The 23,469-nt window shown below is 41.1% G+C and overlaps 2 protein-coding genes across 7 annotated transcripts in view; both read right to left on the bottom strand.

The window, feature by feature from the left end:
- Positions 1-242, bottom strand: part of ATF1 (activating transcription factor 1) — a 13,174-nt gene extending 12,932 nt beyond the window's left edge. The window contains exon 1 of the mRNA XM_010566530.1: positions 46-242. The gene's annotated coding sequence lies outside the window, so the exon portion shown is untranslated. The remainder of the gene's footprint in view (positions 1-45) is intronic.
- A 2,062-nt stretch (positions 243-2,304) lies between these two features.
- DIP2B (DIP2 disco-interacting protein 2 homolog B (Drosophila)) overlaps positions 2,305-23,469 on the bottom strand; it is a 69,086-nt gene continuing 47,921 nt past the window's right edge. For 3 of the 6 annotated variants that reach the window (XM_010566522.1, XM_010566525.1, XM_010566527.1), the window contains 27 exons: positions 22,845-22,947; positions 21,729-21,793; positions 21,362-21,455; positions 21,062-21,181; positions 20,158-20,272; positions 19,392-19,531; positions 19,042-19,178; positions 18,643-18,723; positions 18,032-18,159; positions 17,139-17,253; positions 15,954-16,155; positions 15,435-15,544; positions 15,217-15,297; positions 14,888-14,983; positions 14,523-14,646; positions 13,355-13,476; positions 12,632-12,743; positions 12,050-12,159; positions 11,289-11,419; positions 10,535-10,703; positions 9,349-9,519; positions 8,747-8,808; positions 8,564-8,621; positions 7,869-7,943; positions 7,084-7,261; positions 6,770-6,893; positions 2,305-6,285 (listed from right to left, as the gene is read on the bottom strand). In XM_010566522.1, coding sequence (XP_010564824.1) covers positions 6,033-6,285; positions 6,770-6,893; positions 7,084-7,261; positions 7,869-7,943; positions 8,564-8,621; positions 8,747-8,808; positions 9,349-9,519; positions 10,535-10,703; positions 11,289-11,419; positions 12,050-12,159; positions 12,632-12,743; positions 13,355-13,476; positions 14,523-14,646; positions 14,888-14,983; positions 15,217-15,297; positions 15,435-15,544; positions 15,954-16,155; positions 17,139-17,253; positions 18,032-18,159; positions 18,643-18,723; positions 19,042-19,178; positions 19,392-19,531; positions 20,158-20,272; positions 21,062-21,181; positions 21,362-21,455; positions 21,729-21,793; positions 22,845-22,947 — 3,276 coding nt within the window. In that variant the 3' untranslated portion in view covers positions 2,305-6,032. Of the gene's footprint in view, positions 6,286-6,769; positions 6,894-7,083; positions 7,262-7,868; positions 7,944-8,563; positions 8,622-8,746; positions 8,809-9,348; positions 9,520-10,534; positions 10,704-11,288; positions 11,420-12,049; positions 12,160-12,631; positions 12,759-13,354; positions 13,477-14,522; positions 14,647-14,887; positions 14,984-15,216; positions 15,298-15,434; positions 15,545-15,953; positions 16,156-17,138; positions 17,254-18,031; positions 18,160-18,642; positions 18,724-19,041; positions 19,179-19,391; positions 19,532-20,157; positions 20,273-21,061; positions 21,182-21,361; positions 21,456-21,728; positions 21,794-22,844; positions 22,948-23,469 lie in introns of those variants that run through there. The other 3 variants (XM_010566526.1, XM_010566528.1, XM_010566529.1) reach the window with 2 other exon arrangements.

Raw genomic sequence — 23,469 nt, 5'->3', positions numbered from 1 at the left:
CCGGCCTCCCCCGCCCGCCCGTGCCTCGGCGGCGCCCGCTCTTACCTCAGAGGCCCGCCAGGCCCCGCCGGTGGCCGCGCGTGGGGAGAGGAGCCGCCGCCGCCGCGCCCGTCTCCGCCTCAGGAAACCGGCGCCGGCGGCATCGTAAACACGGCGGGCCCGCGCGGGACGCTCGGGGTGGGCGGGCTGCGACCATAGAGTCCCCGCGGAGGCCTCGCCTAGAAATCCCCACCATAGAGTTCGGGCAGCATAGGAGCCCCGGAGGAGGAGGCTAGAGCGTCCGCTCTGGCGCCGCCTCCACCCGGCGGCTTCCAAACGAGGGGTATCATAGAGAGGCGGCGGTAGAGCGCCGCCGCCGGTCCCAGGGCGGGAAGGTGGCCCGGGCGGCCCGCGTAGAGCCCGGGAGCGCAGGCCGCGGCCTCGGCCCGGCCGGGCGAGAAGAGCCCTCGCCCGCGAGAAAAAAACACAATATTTCCCTTTATCCTCAACCGGGGCGCGGGTGCACGCAGCCACGCGTAAAAGGAAGCGCTAAACGGCAGCGAAAGCGGAGCGCGGTTGGCTTTCACACCCGCAAAACGCCCGTTCTGGCCCTTCCAGCGCAGGGGCGCGAGGGTTGTTCCGTAACCTCTAGCTGCTTTGCTTTTATTTTTAATCTTTAGAACAGCTGTATTAGTGAAAAGGAATTTCAGGCATTGCCCAGCGACTGCTTTAGACTAAACAAAGGTCAAACATGTAAAAGGAGCAGGAAGGATTTTGGCTACAATTCCTCACAGGCAGGCAGGGCGGGACTGGTTATTTTTTTTCTCTGAATTTAAAGTTAACAAAGATTGGAAGCAGCAGCACAGTAACGAGATTTAGTATTCCCTGTAAAACGCTGCAACTTGAGGTTATCGCCAATGTCAATGGAAACCTTTCCCATGATTTTTCACATCTGGCTGTTATCCTAACACAAAGTGTAAAAGATTATACTAGAAGGGGTTTTGACTGAAGCTTTAGTGTAATATACTTGCCTTTTTTTTTTTTTTGCTGCTACATTAACTCTTGAATTATTTTGTTTGCAGTTCTCACTGTTTGTTTTCTTTTAGTTTTACTTTCCTGAAGTGCCCCTAGTTGCGATGTGGTTTACCAAGCACTTCATCTCTAAATAATCAACGTTAGCAGATGAGCAATGTCTTTGCATTAAATCCCGAGTATGCCTTCTATTCCCCTGACAATGCCTTCCGCAGCCACTGCTGAAAAGCTTCAACATTCTCCAGGTTTCTCTTCCTGAGAATTACACAGTTTTACCTACCCAATTAGTATTAAGCTCACACTATATAAAGTTACGATACTAGAGAACGTGCCTGGGCTGGAGCTGTGACAAGAAGAACAAGAATCTTCAGGCACCTGGGAAATTTGATCACTCAGTTGTTGGGTTTTTTTTTTTAAAGAGGTTTTCCCAATATTAAGCAAATAATTTTAAAATACAGGCAAGATTTACTGCAAATGAAATGTTTTCAAAAGAAACCACAGTAAAATTGCTACTCATCATTTGTAGGAAATAATGTGTCTTAAGTATAGTCTTACCCAGAAACATACAACCATTAACAGGTACACGCATAGACGGGAGCTGGTGTTAGATTACAGTATTAATTGCATCCTCACTGGTGCTAAACTGTATCTGAACATTTATGAATATTTAAAATGAATCTTCATAAAGCCTCCATGGTTAGTTTTGGACAGCAGAGATTATCCTGTTTTAAATCTCAAATGCCACCACAGCTTCTATTTCATCGGGTCATACAAAGCCTTACACAGTTGCTTTAGCCCTCCAGAGGACAAAACCCCTCGCGTCTTGCTGGGAATTGCAAAGGTTTAAGAGTCTATACATCTGTCACTGAATTCCAGTTCAGAATGAAACACACCAGTCCTGAATCCTAACCAGAAACTGAATAAAGAATATTTAATACTACAGTAAAATCTTAACTATAGGTAGGTCATGCTTAAAACTGCATCTAATTCGTCCTCGGCAAGTGAGCTCAGTTACAACAACTGATTTCAAAAGCTAAATGGCCTACTGCTCTAGGTACAAGACAACTTCTATCCAGCCCTGGCAGAGCAGGGAGCTCAGCTCTTCACAGCTTCAGGTCTCATACATTTCTAGATACAAGTGACATAACATATTTGCAAAAATACTTACACGAGTTCTCCCTCTCACCAGGATAAATGCTAACCCATGTTTGCTTCCTTAATAAATAAATAAATAAATAAATAAATAAATCCTTTGGAGAAACAGCGGACAAAGAACTAAGCAAGCAATCAGGCATCAATATTTATTAACACAAGACAAAGGAAACACAATCAATGCGTTAATGGAACACTGTCCAGCCAGATGTTAAATTTAAAAATGAATATCTAATCTAATTTTAAATAAATAAAAACTTTATACATAATTACATAATGCTGAATTTGACAATGGTAAATAGGTTGACAGAAACTAAAGAAAAATTGCATCTAGGGCTAAAATTTATCTCGTTTTTACAACCTTATTTTTAGGACAGTTAGTATGACACATCTTAATTACATGTATTTAAATCAGAAATGCAGTGCAAATTTTAACAAAACAGGACTTGAAATTACCTGTACCCACATATTTTGCTTAGGGAATATTCATTGACAGTAAGACATACAAAATATTTTAGTTCAAAGTGTTAAGAATTCCTAGTTTTTTTAAGTTCCACTGCAGCTGTTAGCTTAGAATCTGATGGACAACAGTAGGAAATAATTTGCCTTCTGCAACTGGATACGCTGCAAAGTTAAACTGGCATGGAGAGTCTGCTTCTTGGGACTCAATGCTTGATTCAGCAGTTACGGAAAAGCATCCGACCCCAAACCTGAGCACGCAACATGAGTAGCCCTGCCAATTTTCTGAAGTTAAGTATCTCAGTTTGTTCTTGTATGGAAAGATACCAAGCAACCGTGGTAAAGCAAAACGGTCACATCTTTTGACAGCCTTCCCACGACACCCAAATAATCATTTATCAGTGACCCCAACCTCAAAGAGGCTAGCAATGAAAAATACTTAGCACTTAGTGCTGTACAGTTAGTTACCTCACAGGGATGTTGTAAGGATTAGATAATATCCTCATCTACAGAGGAAGAAACTGAAGGAGTGAAATGACCTGTGGAAGGCCTTGTGGCAAGTCATTAGCAGAGCTGGAGTTAGAAATCAGGGTTTCCAGATTCACAGCTCCATACTTCCTCCTCTCCAGTACATTGCTTTTCACTGTGCCAAACATGGACAAAAGCATTCAATAAAGTCAAAACTGGCCAGCTGCTATATGTCACTTACTGGTGATCAAGAATGGAATGTTATCTCATTCTATGGGCAGGACTGTAAACTTACAGTTCTCCAACACAGAGAAACGTAACATGCCAGAATAAAGATTAAGAGTACACAGTAAGCTTGCAAGATAAAACCCCAAACCATAAGAAACTATCAATACCTAGCCAAATAAAAACCAAGGAAAAAAAAAATTAAAATAATTCAGTATGCCATTCAAAAATGCCATTTCAGAAAGTCAATCTGTCACGTACTGGGAATCTTTGATCAAATTAATGCATGCATTTTTTATTTCCAAAAAATCACAAGTAAAAATAAAAGACAATCCTAGAACTGTAGTTAAAATCCACTTCAATGGACAAATAAAAGTATTTGGAAACAATTTAGCTAAAGCTTTAATTTGAGTAAGAAAAAGGTTGAGACCATCAGAATTTTTTTCTGAAATGGGCAATAAAGTGAAGCTGTACTGCAAATCACTTTGCTGTGCGAGAAAACATAAAAGATAAAGTGATGCATAACACATAATAACAAGACTTTGCTGGCTGAAGAGGGAGAACAACTTTTGTGCACTTTACGCCCTAAATAAGTTGCAGTACCAACTGTATTAGTCACAGTTACGCCTGTCACTTTCCTCACTTTGTGGCCAATTTGTTAAAATTAAATATATTAAAGACTTCATGCACAGGGATTTTAGGACACACATCTTAAGAAACCAGAGAGTATCCCTACTGCTAACAGAGCAACCTTTCACACCCAGGCAACAGCACAATACCATGAAAATTTCATCTGTGGTGTTGTCTTACTACTGTGGTAGATACAAAAAAAGAAATTGTTCAAAAGTGTGCATCTGTAAACTGAAGCGTTTGCAAAGAACTCTTAAGTCTAGACTTGCCATAATAACTTCCAGTTTCTAATTCTATTCCCCCACCAAATGTTTTTCAAAAATATCACTCAGAACTTCATATCTAAATTTTAATACTCCTGTCTTCAGTGAAGAACTAACAGAATACATCAGGAGTTTTTCAAGGACAAAACTGGGGTTTGCTTACAGATACACTGGGTTCTGCTCTGATTACTGCCACAGGATCTTCAGAGTTCATACTATAAACCTTTTAAAAACTGTTGAATGAGGTAATCTGGAACACTTTAACAACAAGTTTCTTTATGCTGCATACCACATTTGACTCAAAAAAACCCTGTTGCAGTATCTGGTATCAGTTTTCATTGCTTCCAAAATCATGTTTTCTTAACATCCACAGGAATTTAATTGTTCTTATAAGATTAAGTATTAGAGGAAAGAAAGGTAATTTTGGGTCAAAGCTTAAACACCATCTCTCCCTCAGCCCGGTGTGCAATTGCTTCCTAACAGTAAGAGCTTATACCCACTACTCTAAGGCTTCTGTTTCTTTACATTTACTAAGGTGAAAACTGACACAGTATTTTGAAGGCTGGGATATTAATTTTCACAAAGTTATTTAACGATGTGTTTACCAGAATTGCTCTGTCTCATTTTTGTGCCTCCTCCTGTAAAAGAAAAATGGCATTCAGCTTAAAATCCAGAATGATCTAATTCCTTCTAGTCAATGCTTTGAGGAAAACTTGAGTTGTTGCCTCCCAGTTTACATTAAAGCCTATTACAGTATTTCTTGCTCTACCAAGAGGGAACTGAATGGAATGATGACTGAATTGCACAAACAGTGAATTTAACTGTGTGTCAATCTAAAGGAATTTTTTTTCCTTTTAAACACAAGGTGTCATAGAGGGTGGAGGCAGAGGCTGTCACTCAGGTGCATCATTTCAGTTACACATTTTGGACTTGCACTGCGATTTCTACCAAATTCCATGTTACTGCTCAAATTCAGCCTCTTTGAGAAAGATGTGCCCTAAAATCATAGGTTTCTACATGCTATGACACACTTCTGGCCAGCAATAAAAGACTACATACTGAAATAAGAAAACTTGTGAAAGATGTGTGTATCTCACATTAGTTGTCTAACCAAATGTGATTATGCTAAGGACCACAAAAGTTACTTGTCCTTAAACATTTCTACCTTCAGCTGTCATCATTATCCAAGTTAATTTTCTATCTAAGTGAATTATGTATAATAATATTTACATATTTAAAATATAGGCAAAATTCTTTTTAAATTCAAGAAATATCTATATGAATAAGTAACTCTTAGATTCCGTAAGTTATTGATTTGGTCATGGCACAATTTTAAATAAGTTGTGTGATCCCATGGAATGAATAGCTACAGTACAGATGCAAAGTACATTATATAGTAGGGAACTGCAGAACTCTGATGACCCTTTTCTTAATAGTTTATCATCTTAACTAAATAAACCCTCCCCTTATAGAATCCTAAAACAGTATTAGATAAAAATACAAATATGTACAACAGGTGAAAAAAGTAACACTACTGTAAAGGCCTTAGGAATTTTGAGGCTCACACACTTGTCAACTTTGCATTTTCTATAAAGCTAATATTTCAGTAAACTGTTACAAATGTTTTCCATTGTCTACCACATTTCCTTTTGTCCGTTGGTAGTTAATGTGATCTTAATACCACAGGGTGAGATGAAGGGAATATGGCAGCAATCTCAAACTTTATATCAAGTATTAGTAATTTTCACCAGCTTCATTTCTATCACCACCCTTTGTCATTTAGTGGTCCCACAAAGTTTCTGAACATCACTTCCCCCATACACATTACATGTTATAGGCTACATATATGGGGTCTAACTGATCAGCTAGAAAACTGTCGCGGAGATGCATTCGTTGTTTCTCTCCTCTGGAATTGATAGGAATAACGCCAGGATCCACTACCACCACCACTCCCACAATTAGATAATGTTCTTCCAGGACCACGTTTGTAACTAGAGGAACTAAATCCAGGGCTTCCTGTTCACAGCCACACAGCTCCACAACAACCACGAGCAAGTTGGTCCATGTGAATACAGCACTAAAAAAAGAAAAAAACCAAACAAACCCAGGTTATTTTCACAAAAACAAAGATCCAAAGTTTACAATTCTTTATGCTTAGATGGAGTTTACCACCTGCTTTGGGCTGCATTTGCAAGCGACCTAACTCCAAGAAGACCTAGTCCCGACGTGTCAAAGATCGGTTCAAACATATCTCAGTACTACCTAGTGTGACATATGACCTAAATGCTGCTTTCACTGACTCAAATATAAATGGTTCTTTACACCACAAAGCAGGAAATCATCATTTCTATTTTGAATTAAAGCTTGTGAGAAAACATTGAGTCAGTCAGCCCAGTATTATTCTGATCTACAGATGGGAAATGAGGTGCATTACTTGCTGATGGTAACACAAAAAAGTATCTGAATTTGCCTATTTTTTTCTATTAAACCCTGCATCTTTGCATAAACATTGCTACGTTTCAGCTAGGTTAGGATGAATTCATTTTTCACAGCTGTTTTACCATTCAGCAATGCTTCTGTGCGTTCGAGATACAGAAGTCTCAATATCAATTGGATGGTAACGCAGTCCCCTCAGTTCCAAAGTTTCATCCAGTGCTCCAACAACATACAGTGCATCATGGCGCTCTAGAGAGGAGAGATGGGAAATGAAGTGTATGCATACTGTGAAAGCAGAAAATGGCAGACAAGAAATGGAATTTAGATAACACAAAGTGCCTCTTGTATCCAGACACATGGATCAGGACTTATTCGCTGCATAGTACGAAAGAAAACTCTTCATCTTCGTTTAAAAGATAATGACTAATTTCTGCCATACCTCCGCTGGCAGCTGTGAGCTCTGTCCGACGAACAAAACCGAGGTATCCAGTCCGAGCCCAAAGTGTCTGAGCAGCATCACCAAAGCTTAGACGAGTGTTGAAATGGTCAGCTTGAAGGGTTTCATTGTCATAGATGGTATAGTAGCCGCTGGCCGTGTGTGGACTATTAACCCAAATCTGTACAGGAAGTGGAAAAACAGTCAGATCCACACACTGCAAAACCAGAGCATCTGTTGAGTATTAAAATGAAGCAGGTAATAAACTGTAATAAGAAGGTTCTCTTTTCATCTAAGATATTCCAGATCCAAACACTTTATGTTTTGCACTTAGCTCAAACCTCCAAATATCCTATAGAATCTTAAAAATGCATTTTGCAGATCTACTCTAATAACTGTAAGCTGAGGATTAACCGAGTAAATAAACTGCGGATTTTTATAACATATGAAGTCCAAAAATTAATAATAATCTATCAACACAGATCAAATATACTGGTGTGTAATCAAGATAAGGAAAGCAAAATGTAAATTAGATTATTTGGAAGCTAGTTATGCAAGATTTAGAGTGGAGTAAGCCTTCCTTTCTAGTAGGCTTTCTTTTTCTTTAAACTTGACAGTAAAATAACACACCCAAATTCTGAACACTCCAGCAAGAATTCAGCTTAAAAAGGCCTGCAAGTATTACCACTCACAAACTGTCACCCAGCAACTTACATAATCAAACCGAGAATATAGCTCAAGAAGCAGACAACAGGAGAAGCTACCCAAATACCGAAATCTGTGCTTACCTCTCCAAGATGAGAATCTCCAAGAGGCCCTTTTGTCTCAGGATTAACAATGACTACTTTGACTCCAGGTAAAATCTAAAGATCACAAGAAAGAATATGTAATCCGTATATGAATTATCTTCATGCACAACTGAAATACAAAGGCTGTTCATTTACCTCCGGAAAGGCATGATTTCACCCATAGAAATTACAAACAGGTATAAAACATGCTAGGACGTGTACACTGAAGTACGCTAACTGTATGAATGTATTTTGTGACTCAAACCACATAAGCAAGGCTTTCTTAGGCTTGTAAATGTTGACAGACCTCGACTTTGAAGAATTCAATGTTAAAAACTACTGGGAAACATCTTTTTTGTTAATCCATTTAAAGAAGGGAGTAAGAACTACAGTAAATCTCAGACGCATGCTCATTTCAAGGATATGACAGCAGACACTTTTGATATGGTTCATTTACTGTAAACAGAACCAATTCTCCCAATTGTTTCAGCAAAACATGCTCCTAAATCAACAGGTGCTTTATTATAAATGAAACTAACTTTCCAGAGGAACAGTGTAACCAACTGTCACCTCTTCCCATGCCGTGCCACAAGACTACCTTTCCTAGCTACGCATCTACATCATAAGGGGCATAAAAAAAGCGCCTGGTCATCAGATGCTGTGTGCCATGCCTCTAGGTAGTAACATGAAATTACCTTCCCAGATTCTGAAAGTAGCAGGCTTTGTGGAGCTCCCCTTTCCACTAGACGTACTCTGAAGGTAAAGAAAACATTGTCAGGAAAAAAAAGAGCTGAAATCTACTGAGAGGTGTGATAGCTCAGTACCATTACAACATCTTATATAGAGTTATTAAAGAAGTTTAAGTAAACTTACTGTACCTGTCATGTCTCAAGGATTTCAGATCTACATACACCGTGGTGGGATCAGGCCCAGATGTTCCCTGAAGGGTTAACATTTTAAAAACAAAATTAACATATCTACAGAAGTCAGGGTAATTTCTGCCTGAGCTCATAAATGTTTCCAGGAGTTTCTTACTGGCAGCAAGATTTATATTCACATTTCCCCACATTTGCAGTCGCACTAAGGAAACACTTCAGTAAACAGGCTATTTTCTCTCTAAGCCGAGTGTAACACCAGTGTGGGATGCATCTTTGGGGAGGGTTTGGGGAGGGGAGAGCTGCTATGGAGACAGCCCAGGCACTCTCAGCTATCAGCCCTGGGGCAACTAGTGCAACTAGTCATTGTTTACATGGAAATAAACAGTTCTCTAATGTCATGTTTCAGTTGTTTTGAGCATCTGTGATAGAATCTGGCAGTTGAAAACAAAAGAAGCTGCTTAAATCTTGTGCCAGCTGTTCTCTACAAAGCAGATGTTGGGCAGAAGCGTGTGCAGATTAGGAAGCTTGCTGATTCAGAATACGACTGAATCTGGAAATCCGATGCTAGTGACACCACCTGCACTAGAAAGCACTCACGTTACCTGTAAACAGATAGCAACGTTGACTCTTGATCCAAAGGTGGTGCTTACAGCACGAGGCGACAGGCCAATGTCTTTGAAGAGCTTGGAGAAGGAATGAGTGAGAGAAACTCGTGGCCGTTCCTCTGCAACTACCACACAAGTCCGGACACAGGACAGATTAATTCCTCGTGCCTGTCAAAACCACAAATGAGTGCAAAGGACTGTATGTGTTAATTACCTCTGCCACACTGCACCAAGATCTGGCCCCTCACAAGAAGTGACATTTGCTTTTTATCCCTGGAAATTACTTGGGAAATGCAGGACAAACCCTGTTCTTTTGTTCAAGTTATTTCCTCTTTTCACCTTCTGTGTGTAATTATAAAATGTGTCTGACCAGAGCCTAGAAATACTGCTACAACAAAATATGCATTAACAGTGCTTCTTCCTCTGCTACAGAACATAGCATCACATGCTTCTGCAGTGCTTTTCAGCTAAGATTACATCTGTTATTCACTATTTATATAGATGGAAAGCAAACCAAGTGAGAGTAAAGTCATTTACTGGGATTACACTGAGTCTTCAACAAAACTGGGACCAGAATCCATTATTATTTCTAGACATGATCATAAATGCACTGAACAGCACTAGCCAGTTGTTCAAATCTGTGCATTATGCTGTTTAACTGGTGACACACCCCAAAGCAGACACCTTCAGAACTCTATGCCACCAACAGAACAAGACTGATCCTTAATCTCACAGATTGAGTACACTATTTCAGTAAACCCCATGCAAAAAGCCACCTCAAGCGTTTTATTGTAGCTATTTTTTTTCCTTCCTCTCATCTCCAAGGAGAAAACACCTCTATTTAGCAAATTGCCTAACATGTGTGCTTTACATCATGTGCTGGTCTGAGCCTTCACTGCAGACTGTTATATAAGCAATTCTTCTGCATAGCATTCTGCTGCTGGCATCCTCTCCTCAGGGTTTGCCCAGCAGTCCCTGACACTCACTGGCAACGTGCTACCTACACCCTACTCAATTTCCTTCCTTTTAATTTCCTAGGGCTGCAAACATTTTTTGTTGCTTTTACTTTTTGAGCAAGCTGTGGACTGGAGACTTGTGCAATAGGAAAACTGCTGTATTTAACAATCATATTGCTTTGCTTTACTACCATTATGTAACATAATGTTCAGGAAACATTTCTTACCTTTAACATTTCAACTTGGTTTCCAAGTCCCTTTGTGCACAGTTCCATGACTGAATAGGAACAGAAAGTGTCCCTTATTTTATACTGGCTGACAGTAGATAACCAGAGAAAAAGATTGGATTCCAGCTCCATAGGAGGAATTAATATTGACTGGTGTCCAGAATACACACTGTGAAGAACATTAAGGAAGAAAATATTTTTGTGTAGCATGTAGTTATCTTTAAATTAATATTTACTGTATTTTTGTGTTACATTCCTGCTAGGCCAAAAGCAGGTTGTGGGACTGCATCTGAGGCAAACTGATAATAGCTCCAATGCCCACCTTCTGTAGCAACATTGTTTTAAAAATACAGCTTACTGTACAAGAATAACAATTTATACACACAGAAATGTGCACACACACTGTCAGAGTGAAGGAAGAGAACTGGCTCAACCACACAGTTTACAGAATGAAAACTCCCTTACTGCAACATATAATCAAGGAAGAAAGGCAAGAGAAACGTTTTGGAGCCAGTAATATTTGGCAGCACAAAAACGCATAATCAAGATAGGATAACATCTTGCTAATCTGCAGGAAAAGGGAACATATTATTGTCAGTTCAATGACCAATTCTCCCCTTACAGAAAAACAGTCATTTTGGTAATGTCAACATAATCTGTCTGTAATTACACCAGATAAAAGATGTGGACTGCCATTTCCCATTTATAACCAGCCAAGAGTTAATCTTTTCCTTTTTCCCCTCAAAAGTCATACCTGCAAAGGCACCAGAGCACAAAACCTAGTCCACAATAGGGGTCAAGACAAATTGCAATCTGCCGAGAGGAGTAGAGCTCACATTGAAGCTTGATTGCCCGGCAAAGGCCACTCACTGCTGCGTGGGACATCTGCAACACAAGAGACAGAGAAACTGTGCTGAAATTCAAGGACATCAAAATAGGACTTCTCAAGACAGGTGGATAAGAATAAAGACAGGTTTGCCTTCGTAACACTTCTCCAGAAACTATGTTTTCTCTTCCCTTATCTTCCATAGCAGAGGCAGAGCATTGCAGAACCCTCTGAGCCACAGTAAACCAGAAATAGTGATATCAACAGCTAATGATTAAAAGCTTTAGGCATCTCAGACTCTAAACACAGCTGGTCATTAATGACAGTCTAAGGTTTTCATTTTTTAGTTTCTTATCCTCCTCTTTGTCAACTGCATTCCTGTTCTGCTTTTGGTGGGAGGAAAGCAGAAGCTCACAGCTATGCTACTCGCATTGCTTACTGCTCTCCTAACCGGCAGCTCTCCAGTGGGAGGCAGCAGCAGAATTCCTGATGCCCACTGTGGAGGCCTGTCTTCCTAGCCACACGGCATTGTCTGCAGCAAATCCATACCTCAGAAGAAAAGCGTGGTCTTCATTTAAGCTACAAGAGCCAGCTATGGTGGAGGTGGAGGTCAAGGGGAGAGGTGGTTCAGAATAGCAGCAAAAGACAAGACACCGAAAAACCCACCTTCTGAAAACATTTTACTGTACCTTTACTCCTGTAAGCATGCCTGTTGTGGAAACACTAAAATCTAGATATGCTAACATTTCAGGCGTAGGTGGCTTATAGATCTGAGACAGCCGCTTCCTGGGCAAGTCATCTGTACAAGAAAGGAACAAACATGGTTAATTTTTGATTACTGAACTGGTATTTGAAAGGAGAACACAAGTTTCAAAAAGCCCGAGATGGACCATAACGTTTTCTATTAAGTCTCTTTCAAAAAGAGACAGACTACTATATGACAAGACTCTTGCTAAAGTTCCCATGTAGAAAGTTATTTATTCTCAAGAAAAGGGAGAAAAGACCAACTCGCTCTTGTCTTAAGGAAATTAACAGTTGTCTGTAACATGGCTTTTCAGTAAAATTACTTTCCACATGTAGCCCAACAAATGCCGAAGAGATGTCAGTAAACAAGCTCAGACCTAGCTTATATCTTGGATACTTTTTCTGAATATTCAAACAAATTCTTAAGAGCCATTCAGTTAGCATCTGAAATGTGGGACAGTCCCTTTGGAAGCCAATGGTAACCCCTACGCAGAACTTCAAAAAGTCTTTTAGCCCATGGACCACACCTGTGTCAATGATGGTTGGCCAGGTTTTCACATCTACAGCAGCAGCTGCCTCTCTGGATTTCAGTAGTCTCATCAAGGTCTGGGTTGTGAGAATACAGGCAGCTTTGCTGACCTAAAAAGATAAATACTTACCAAAAAAAAAGAAAGACAAAAGCATGTCCCAGTGGCACTGTCATTGCAAGATTTGATGTTCAGAGAGTGTATTTTACCATCTGTAGCCAGCTTCCCCCAGCAAAATTGCATTCATTTTTTTGGCTTTTGCAACACACTGCTCTCTACTCTTCCTTCACTAAAACCCCAATGCAGACTAAAGTGCAAATAACCATGTCGGGACTTTTCGAGCAGGTGAGAACATTACACAGTCTCCATCTAGCTTTTCCCGCCATGGTCCCTTCCTGGTTACTGGGCTTGGAAAGTAACTAATAGCAGGATTTGCACTTGCCCAGCAGTAAGGAGCGTCAGTGCAAAATTTTAGGCGGTAACACCGCATGCTAGTATCTCTCAGAAACCACCCGTTTTGTAGCAATTCGTCTTGCCACATAAAGACAGGTGGCTCTTGCATTTTATGAACAAAGCCACTGTCCTTCAGTTATAAGATGTGCTTCAGTCACTGCTGTCACATAAACAGCACGGGAGTGTGGACAGCTGTGTTAACCACTCAGGTCTGAGAAGCTGAAGCAACAGTGCTCCAGCCATGCTCTCAGCTACAGCCCCGTTACTCACTTCCACGATCATTCGCACAGTGGGCAGCGTAGCAGCGAGGCTCTGAGCATGAGGTGGTCTCACGGTCACAGGGATGCAGCCAGCATACAAACAGCCATAGAATGCGGTGATTAGCTCAATGCCTGCAAGGACACAATAGGCTGTAGTGTAGGACACTGGTGGATGGACACCTTGGTAACACCAGCCTTTCCCCCCCAAGTACTTTTTCGCCAAGCATTGGTTACAATTTCCGTTAGAGGAAAGTACACACACTAGTCACTTCCACAGCACAGATGTGCAACATAAGCAGTCCAAACACCGCGGGGAGAACAACAAGGAAGCTAAGAAAGCTTGGGATAGGGGACTGGGAAAGTAGAGGAGACTGACCACACAGAAAACCGTATCCATCTTACAGGAAAAGAACGTCCCAAGTGCCAAATGACTCAAAAGTCAGTCAGGACAAGCAGAATTGACTGGTAGGGCAAGAAGTACACACGCCAGAGAACATCTCTCACTAGCAGTGAGCATCTTACACAGGCCAAGTGATAAAGCTGTGTGCTACTGGCCACAGTAGGCAAGACTGCACTTCCCACTGTTCCCAGTCTACTGCTGTAGAAAAGGCACTCAACAGTCTCAGAGAAAGTGCCCATTTTCTGCACAGCTGAAGGCAATGGCACCAGTTTCTACCAGAAGCCACCCTGCCATTTCTCATAGCAAACTACATGCTCTCCCTGGATGAAAAGCTGCCAACTGGCAACGTGACTTCGGACAAACAAGATCTGCGTAGACCAGGAGCTGAGGAGTCTCTGGGAGGGTGACTAGCACAGTTCTCAAGCACATGCAGTGCGGTCACAAGTTTCTAATAACCTTGTAGTGAACATATCATACCAGAGGATCTTTGATAACCACAGAAGTCTTTGATGACACAGCAAGATCTAGTCAGCAGTAAGAAGGTACAAATTGGCTTTTCCAAAACTCTAGAGAAACAAAGTTTGAGTCCTGATACTGCAATTGCAAGACATTAGGACAGCCCTCTCCGGAGTCAAAACTAGATCAGTGAGTTATGCAGTCTCTTAAGGCATTGCTGTTTCAATGATCTCTCCTATACTTGCAGATCTCAATGAGATTTCAAAGACAGACCATGCTGCATTTGTACAGTGGGATGCAGTCATTATTAAAACTTGCTTACCAGGAGGATAAAGAAGCACCACATTGTCTCCTGCATTGAGATGTCCTTTGTCACACAGAACTGATGCAATTCTCTCAGCCTTTTTGTGCAACTGAAGGCAGGTGGCTGTGCACACAGTGGTTCCCTTGAAAGGAGACAAAAATGTTCTAAACAGGGCCTGGCACAACACACGTGTCAGTAAAAGGGCCGCTGTAAAAAAAAAAAACAAAAACCCAAACAAAAAAAAACCCCAACTTGCTTGCTAGCATCAGTCTATAGCTACTAGTTATCTATACCTATAGGCTGCTGGCATTCATTGAGCCAATTATCCACTACAATATCAAAAAGATAAGAGATGGAGTTAGATCTGCTCTAGAAAATTCTACCTTCCAGGGAGTCAGTTCAGGTCTTCTTGCACCAGAACCTTGCCAGAATATACTCAACAGGGATACACCATTAAATGATACAGGAACCAGTGGGACCTACAAACACGCTCAGTTTTAAAATGAAGCATTGAACCATGACAGTCAATTAGATGAAGTGACCTATAGGTTCAAAGGTTCAAATTTTAAGTTACAAATCTATGGGCAAAATCCAATACAGAGACTAAATAGAGGACACTGGAGTGGGCAAAAGATTTTAAAGACAGTCTCAAACTTGCGCTGAATAACATGCTGTGGACCTTAAAAAAACAACAGCTCAGCACTGACTGTACCTTGGCATTTAATAAAAGGAAGAGTGGGTGGTCAGGAGTCGCTTGAGCTCTCCACTGTAATACCTCTGTCAGGAACTGGTGCTGAAACAGAGAGGCAGTAATTAAATACTAGTGCTTCTACTTCAGAGGCAGTACTTAAGTGCTTCACATTGCTGCTTTGCATTCAGCTGTAAGGTAAATTCTTTCCCATTCTCTAGCTGTAACAAACACTGATTTACCTTTTTAACTAAATCATTGTCTTCTATTTGACCAAGATCTCTTCCAGAGGCTTGAGCAATACGCTTCCCAGCAACCAGGTTCCCCACCATCACAGAGGCAGGGCCAACGCCTGTTGATAAAGAACAGCCACATGAAATGTGGATTTTTAATGCAAAGGGGAAGGAGCTGCCTAGAACTACAATCTGCAGGAAAGCAAAGGTACAAAGATTCTCTGTAGGATCGCACTGCTCCTGGGCATGAATGCAAGAAGAGAGGCAATGAAAGCTCACTGACGGAGTTCAGAAGGCTTGTCTCCTATTCATCAGTAGAGAGAATCCCAATGAGTTCAAAGGTAGGAATCAAAATTCCTGACTGACACATGCAAAGAGAGGCCTCAAACACTCCTCAGCCATGGACCACAAGACAAGCTCTGATCCCCAGCAAGAAGGACACTCAGTGTCAGAGGCATCACTCAGCTTCCCAGGTCTGAGGTAGCGAACTTCAGTTTACTAACATTAAACAAAAGGGGTTCATGTTACCTGGTTGTTTCTGCCTGGGTTTTGGCAAGTTTGTCACACACGTGTGCGGGCACATGAGGATGTTGCACGGATGCAGAGAGCCCTCCAGAAAGTGCTGTTTAGTTTGAGAGATATGGATCCCTCCCAATGGAGTTTTTGGCAATGTGTTGGCTGGCACAAGAGCAAGGCAGTATACACCCACTTGGTGAATGCTGTCAATTGCCTAGAGAAAGGAAAGATGGGTCCCTTGAATTCTTGGTACTACTGAAGACAGTCTACTGTTACTGGCTGGACTGACCTACTGCAAGACAAATCCCTGCATTTATAAGGTATTGGAGGAGCAAGTCAGTCAATATCGTTCCATTTCACCTCTGTAACATCAGCAAGCCCTATGGTAAGAGTTCAGTGCTTGTCAGCATCCCTGCCTTTATCGTCCATTTCATATACAAGAAATCCATTTTTAAATCTTTCATGACCAAAATGCCAGAACATACACAGTTGCTTGATGAATCGTATGATTTTTGATCTTAGGGTTTTATCCGTCTCCTCTGAACCATCACACTCTGTTACCTTTTGTCCACCTCAGCATTTAGGCATCTAATACATTTATTCAGACCACCAGATACTTCCCTGATTTTTCTTCCCAGTTTGCATATGTAACAAGATGAAACATCATTCCAAGGAATGACATACATGCAATGCAGGTAGCTCTCAAGGTAAGTATTTTCTACTCATTCTACTTTCTTAGGACTACACTCATTCAGCTGTTTTAACCTTTCTCTGCTTACTGTCTCCCTGCTGAAAATGCAATTCCAAAGATAAAGGCGGCTTTAAAGCATAATTTTGAGCACCAGCATGGTCCAAGACTAAAGGCAGAGCTCCTAAGCTTGAGCACTGGGTCTGCTTTGCAGTGCTGACAGGCAACTGTGTTTCTCTACACAGTCATCTTGCTAGCATAATGCTAACCACTTTGTCAGATCCTACGCTACTCAGTGTTGCAGCCGCTTTCCGAGGACCTTCAGGACACAACAGAACAGCTTGTACGCAGCAGATGTACCCAGCTTGTGACCCTGTAAAAATACCTTGTGCCAAGAGGGATCATGAGCCTGTGCTCTTTCCATCTGGGGCATGCTGATGGCCTCTGATCTGCCCACACACTGAAAAACTGCACAAACTCACCTCGTCCACCTACGTAAGTGGGCTTACCTGCAACACTCGACTCATCCACTGAAAACTGTCCTCTTCAGAGGCATCTGGCCTCTGCTCTGCAACCACCACAATCCTCTCGTCATAGAAGACAGATACTGAGAACACAGCAATCCTAAGGAAAAGGGGAGACCCATATTGGCACAAATTCCAGTTTTACTCCTTGGGAATAGGAAGCCAAGGAAACGGACTAAAGACAGAACTCATAAAAAAAACCCATGGGGCGAAGATAGAGAAAAAACATTAGACAATTAAAATTGAGTCAAAAAGGAAAGACTTTGTGAAGTATGTAAGGAATTTATTCCACCTTCTGATGAAATTTCTACATAGCATAGTCCCCTGTCCTCTCAACCTGCTATCATATTTCTGTTCCAACCTGTGGCAAACCACCAATGCAATAAAAGCTTTAAAAGTATCTACATGATGTTGGGCGGCTTAAAATCTCCTGTTAAGTCTTAGAGACATGAGCTCCAACCCTGCCTGAGGATCTAGAAAAATATGTCCACAACTGCTAAATAAAATTAAGTATCTTTGGACATTAATGAAACTCTTCCTTGCTGCAGAGCATCAGCCAGCAGCTAAGTACTACAGAGGCTTAAAAGTAAATTCTATAGAGACAGAGAATTAAATCCTCCATGTGGCTGACTTATCTTGTTACTTGATTCCTTCCCCTAAAGTACACAGACTTGCTGAAAAGCCAAACAGACAGTGGGGAAAACAGACCTGTGCTGGGCAGGATCAGGCCAATTACTGTCTAAACCAAAACCATATTTACTTTAACTCAGCTACACAAACAAACCAGTTACTGAGAAATCGAAGACCATACTAAAGATCCTGTTTCACTATATTACATGCAGAAACTTATGGGGAGGGGCAAGGATTATTTTGCTAACCTTCCTCTGTAAACTGTTTTTATTGACTCTACTGCCAATCCAGTTGCTACAATGTCATCGGCGTTATGTCTACGTCCGCTAACTGTCAGCAATCCATCCATTTTTCCAACCACAAACACCAAACTGCCCTGAAAGATAAAAAGGTATCTGTGAGTAACTTACATAAAGCAGATACTCAAATGTCTTTGATGACTTGCGTATTTCATAACTATAGCTAGATCAATGGAATTTGTATAAAAGACGTTTTCTTTCTCTTTGAATTATGTCATTTATGACTAAACCAGGAGAAGCATCCTAGCCACTCAGTGAGACAAGACACTCCAGCATGCATAGCAGAACTGCCATACAAAAAGCTTCTTACACTTGGTTTTAGAAGAATTGGCAATCTCAAAATGTAACAAGCAACGCAGTAAGGCACTGCAATGACAACATGCTGGAAAAGCAAGGGTTCCTACTGGCTCAGGCAAACCCATTAACTCTCAACTACCTTATCGACAGCAAGCTATCCTTACACATACTTCTGTACCCAAATGCTTTTCTTTTAAATATTGAAGGCTACTAGCACGAACAAAAGAATACAGCAATGCAAGCTCAAAAACTGTATTACTTACAGGTCCAACAAAACCCAGCAAGCCAGAACGGACAAATGGCACATCACCCACTGGAGAGCCAGCCGAATTCACAGGGATAACCTGCAACAGAAGGGAGGACATTGGAGGCAAAGTGGATTTGCCTGAGGATAGAAAAACATTCCTCACATCAAGAATTGCACTACATGCGAGTGAAGTGATGAGGAGAAGGGGAGGGAATTCTCGGTACAGTCGTCGTTTTAGCAGTGTGGGAGATCTTTATGAAAGGGGAATGCTGAATATTTCTAACTGTAAGGAGTTTTTCAGGGTATCTTTTTAAAAAACAACATTAACACTTAAGTTACAAAACCAAGAGATTATACAAGGCTATTGATTCTACACAGAAAATGGGGAAAGAAAGATGCATTCTACTATACATACCTCAAATGTATTCTTTGTCACCCCTGCCAACCCGTAATACATCATTCCTCCTGCTCTGGAGCTAACACAGATTTCACCAATCTCATCTGTTTTACAGAGCTGAGGTGGTCCATCAGGTTTCACTATACACATCATTCCTAGGACAAATTACGCATTGTTAAAATAGTCCCCAAGATTTGCCTTGTACAAGAACTGACACATTTAACCGTGACAGATATGACAGCACAGTATGGGGACTGCCTAACCTCCCCCAACACTGAGGGTGAATATGGGAGAGAACATTTACTGATTCTTTTCCTAAATTGTTCCAGACCATTCACAAAAAGGTCTTATAGGAAACACATTTTTACCTCCTGGCATCACATGGCCAACATCCTGGACAGTGAGAGCAGAGTTTTTATCTTCAGTGTTGACACGAATCACACCAAAACTCAGCCCGTTCATGGACAGGATGGCTCTTCCAGGCAAAGGTGCCCCAGGGACCCCAGGCCTTTGAAGGACACAAAAAGAATACACTAAATCAGGCATACAGGCTATTATTAGACTCAGATGAAGATATCGCAGCAACAGAAATATGCCTATTTCAATGTCTTTTCTTCGCACAAAAAATTTAAAACTGTGAGATGACAATAGAGACTGCCTCCCAGAAGAGCCACATTGATCAAAAAGAAACTGTATTCTTGGGCAAGTGCAACTCTTCTTCCAGCTCTTCAGCTTACCCATGTTAAACACTAGCTCCCAGGCCAGATGTTTACAGGGCTATTTATTACAGAAAGCAGCAATGGACAGAAACAGACTATGAAAATGACTGTCCAAAGTGATACCAAATTTAATCTCAGATTCAAGAATACCACACTAGCTGTGTAAATCAAGAGTAAGAAAAAGCAGTGCATAGTTCTTACAGGCACTGTTGAGCTGTCACACATCTTAAAGGAAAAAAAAAAGCACTCGTATCTTAGGAGAAATGTTTAACAACTTGAATACCTGCGCACACACAGTAAATGTCAGCGGAGCTTATTACATGCTTAAGTCAACTATGACCAACTGATGTGTGAACAAACTTCAGCCTGGATCACTTAATCTAGCAAATAGACTGCAATGCTGTATGCCCATTACCTCCGTATTGCAATAGTCATTGCTTCTGGAGATGTGGCACATGGACAAATTGCCTCTGGTTTAAGCCCATGGCTCTGAAACAAGCTCAGGAAGGCATCACATGAGGAAACAGACCCTGGAAAGAAAGAAAATATGCCACTATGGCTTTACATAATTTCATTTTTAAAATTGTCGTAAAATAACCTAGAAATAAGTGCAGTGTATTTGCAGAGTATATATACTGTATCACTTCTAAAAACTCCAGGTAGCATCTTCCAAGATAGCAGCCACGAAGGAGCTTAAGTGCCTACTAAATGTGACTTGGGAACAGGCGTATTCTCTTGAACAAGTCTGCTTTTCTCCCCTGGTTTGCTTCAGAGTTGTTACATGCTCACGGTACAATAGGCTTAAAATATTTTCCAAACCTCCAAAAATTAGTGCGTGTAGGGTCTGTTTCCATGCAGTGTGCATAATCAAAACAGGTCTAATGGTATTCCAAGTATCCCTTGTGCCATCTAGACAAACATTCTTTAAGCCTTTTCACTAACAGCATTCCTTGCAGATTTTTCTGGGGATTTTTCCCCCTCCAAAGTTCTTCTTAAAAGCCTTTACCTTATCCCCTGTTAGCAATTTAAAACTAATCTCACTGTGTCGACCAGATTTCTGTTTTACACACAAGAGCTCCCCATTCTACTCTCCTGTTTCTTACTTTGCGGTATCTTTCACAACTCATACTCAAAGGATGAAAGCACAGAAAACTCCTTGCCCTGGTGCTCAAGTACCACAATCCACAGCCCTGTGTTACTAGACAGCTGCCCTAACTGAAATCTTCTCAGAAGTATCTACAAAAGGAGCTAAGCTTGAGCCTGTGAGACAACTAGCTGAGAATCCTCTCTCCTGAAAACAGCAGGATGCGCATACTCACAAGGATTTGCACCATCAGTTACAATCAGCATGCGTAGAGAACTCAAACTGACGTCTCTTTGGTCTCGATGGGCCATCATGGCCCAGTGCAAGTCTCGACACTTGACTAAAGCAACTTTTGCTGCAAACCAACACAAAAACAACCATATAAGGACAAATAAAAGCTTTCCATGAGTCATCTTCATATGAATACACACTCCAACACTCCTAAAGGAGAAAATTCTCACAAAAGCAAGCAAGCCTCAATTAATTGCCCTGTGCTCATTTACCCTGAGAACTTCAAGCTAAAGCCCACAGTTACCTTTGTGGGCATGAACTCTCTGCACCCATGACAGCGGACAGGTTTTCATCACAGAATAGGGCACACTGACAGTATGCAGTTTGTTCATTACATTCTGAAAAGCAGAAAAAAGATTTTTAGAAAAGGGCTCACAAAACCTACTAGGAAGCAGAAACAGGAGTCACCCTCACTCCCCATCATCTCCTACCCCACCATGAATTCACATAAGTTTACTGAGGATGATTCCACACTTCCTCCAGAGAACTGCAGATCTAGCAGGGAGAGAAATGGTTGACTTAATAGGTAATGGTCCTCAACCATGTCCTCAAATGCTGCAATTATAAAGAGTTATGAAATGCATCAGAAAGTCTTTACAGGTTCAACTCACCGTTAGAATGCCATGCCACAACCCTGCATCCTTCTTAAAATCCAAAACATTCACTATCGTTTCACCTGGGAGAAGAAAGTTGTAGTTTTGAAGTGAAATGTTCCAGGACAGCTGTGACCATTATTTACGCTAGAATCTGCACACGTTTGAAACTGTCATTTGAATCTGTCAGATCTGCTCTAAGAGGTACACATAGAGCAAGCAAGTGCAGAGCCTTGTTTGTCTAATTATACGTTTTACTAGTCAGAGCTCCTTGTTAGGCAAAATAATGCAACTGAACATCAATTTAAGAGAAGGAACACATCCCAGAAAGTTGCAGGAAAATTACATTCCAGCCTGTAATGTACATCAGTAGAACAGAAAGGGTCTTAACCTCGTTATGCATGAGCAGTAGCAGGGGAAGAGAGTAGAGAACATCATTCAAGCACTGACTCCCAGAAGCAATGGAAATTAAAGTGATGGCTTCCAAAAGACAAACTCTGCATTTTAAAGTACTATGACATACAGCTCTAAAAATAAAGTTTCAGTCATGGATATATAAATTAGCTTGATTTACAAGGCAGACCAGACTAAAACCATATCCTATAGCAGAACACTCTGTACTCCCATCAGCAATTTCCAATCTCCATTTCCGGGTTAGCCAAAAAGCCTCACGCGACTAGTACGGAACCAGTTTATGCAAGAGGTACTTTAATATTTACACGCACTATCAAGAACAGGAGTTTGGAGGTACATTTTAATGGGTGATCAGTACAGTGAGAGGGAGACCCAAGCTCATTGGAAAATGCCTCACTTCTGATTCATCTGCTCCCTTTTTGATTCATCAGAACAGACTTGTTAACTTTCTAGACACGATGCAAATCCCACTTTTTATTCCTCTTCACTATGGTAATGAAACTGATGTAGTTTTGGATGGAAAAGATTACAGACAGTCTTCACTTTTGGGGGAGAATTAATCTGCAGCTTTTTCTTTTACTTTTTCTTTACCTTTTTTTTTAAAGTAAATACTATTGTGTATTGGTTACTCATAGACAGCTGTTAAAAATATGAGAGGCAACCACTGAAAATGATGTCACTGAACCTTCATTCCTTTGATGTTTCTGTGACATCACGTACCTTCAGAATAGTTGCAGGCCTGAGACAAGGCTTGACAGTGAGACAGCATGGCAATTCGAGACACCGTAACACCCATAACACTTCCCTCTTTGCTTGTCTTGTACTACAGAAGAGGAAAAAAAGTCAGAGTGTGACTCTGAATGCCACATATGAAGGAAATTAAATCACGGAATCCATATTAAATAAAGTTTTGTATCTCTAAAGCTGCTAAGACATACTCAAAAAAGTACCTGCTTGTAGAAAGGTATCAGCAAGGTTCACTACTGACAAGATAGTTATTCAGGTAGCAAACATGTTCAGATAACTTCAGAGAGATGTGAGATAAAGATGACAATTGAATGTGTGTGGGTTTATTTCCCTGTTACTGCTTCTCGCAACATCTCTTCCTGCTCCCATAAGTATAACCAAATTACTGTTACTACTTAAACCACTGCAATTCCTAGAAGTTGCCTTACTGAGGCGTACAAATGAAAATAAGCTCTGCTAGGAAGAACAGAAAATTAAAAATGCTGTTGGCTTAAGTAGTTTCAGAAAATTATGTTATCAAGTACACTATCTCAAAGAGCTCAGTTGTCTCAATTACTAGCTTTCTGGAACAAGAACAGTGCTCTCCAATTCATTTTGA

This window comes from Haliaeetus leucocephalus, unplaced genomic scaffold (genome assembly GCF_000737465.1).
Source record: "Haliaeetus leucocephalus isolate CR32 unplaced genomic scaffold, Haliaeetus_leucocephalus-4.0 Scaffold214, whole genome shotgun sequence".
NCBI classification, from domain to species: Eukaryota; Metazoa; Chordata; class Aves; order Accipitriformes; family Accipitridae; genus Haliaeetus; species Haliaeetus leucocephalus.
The sequence above is the reverse complement of the archived record's forward strand: the minus strand, read 5'-3'. Positions and strand labels throughout refer to the sequence as shown.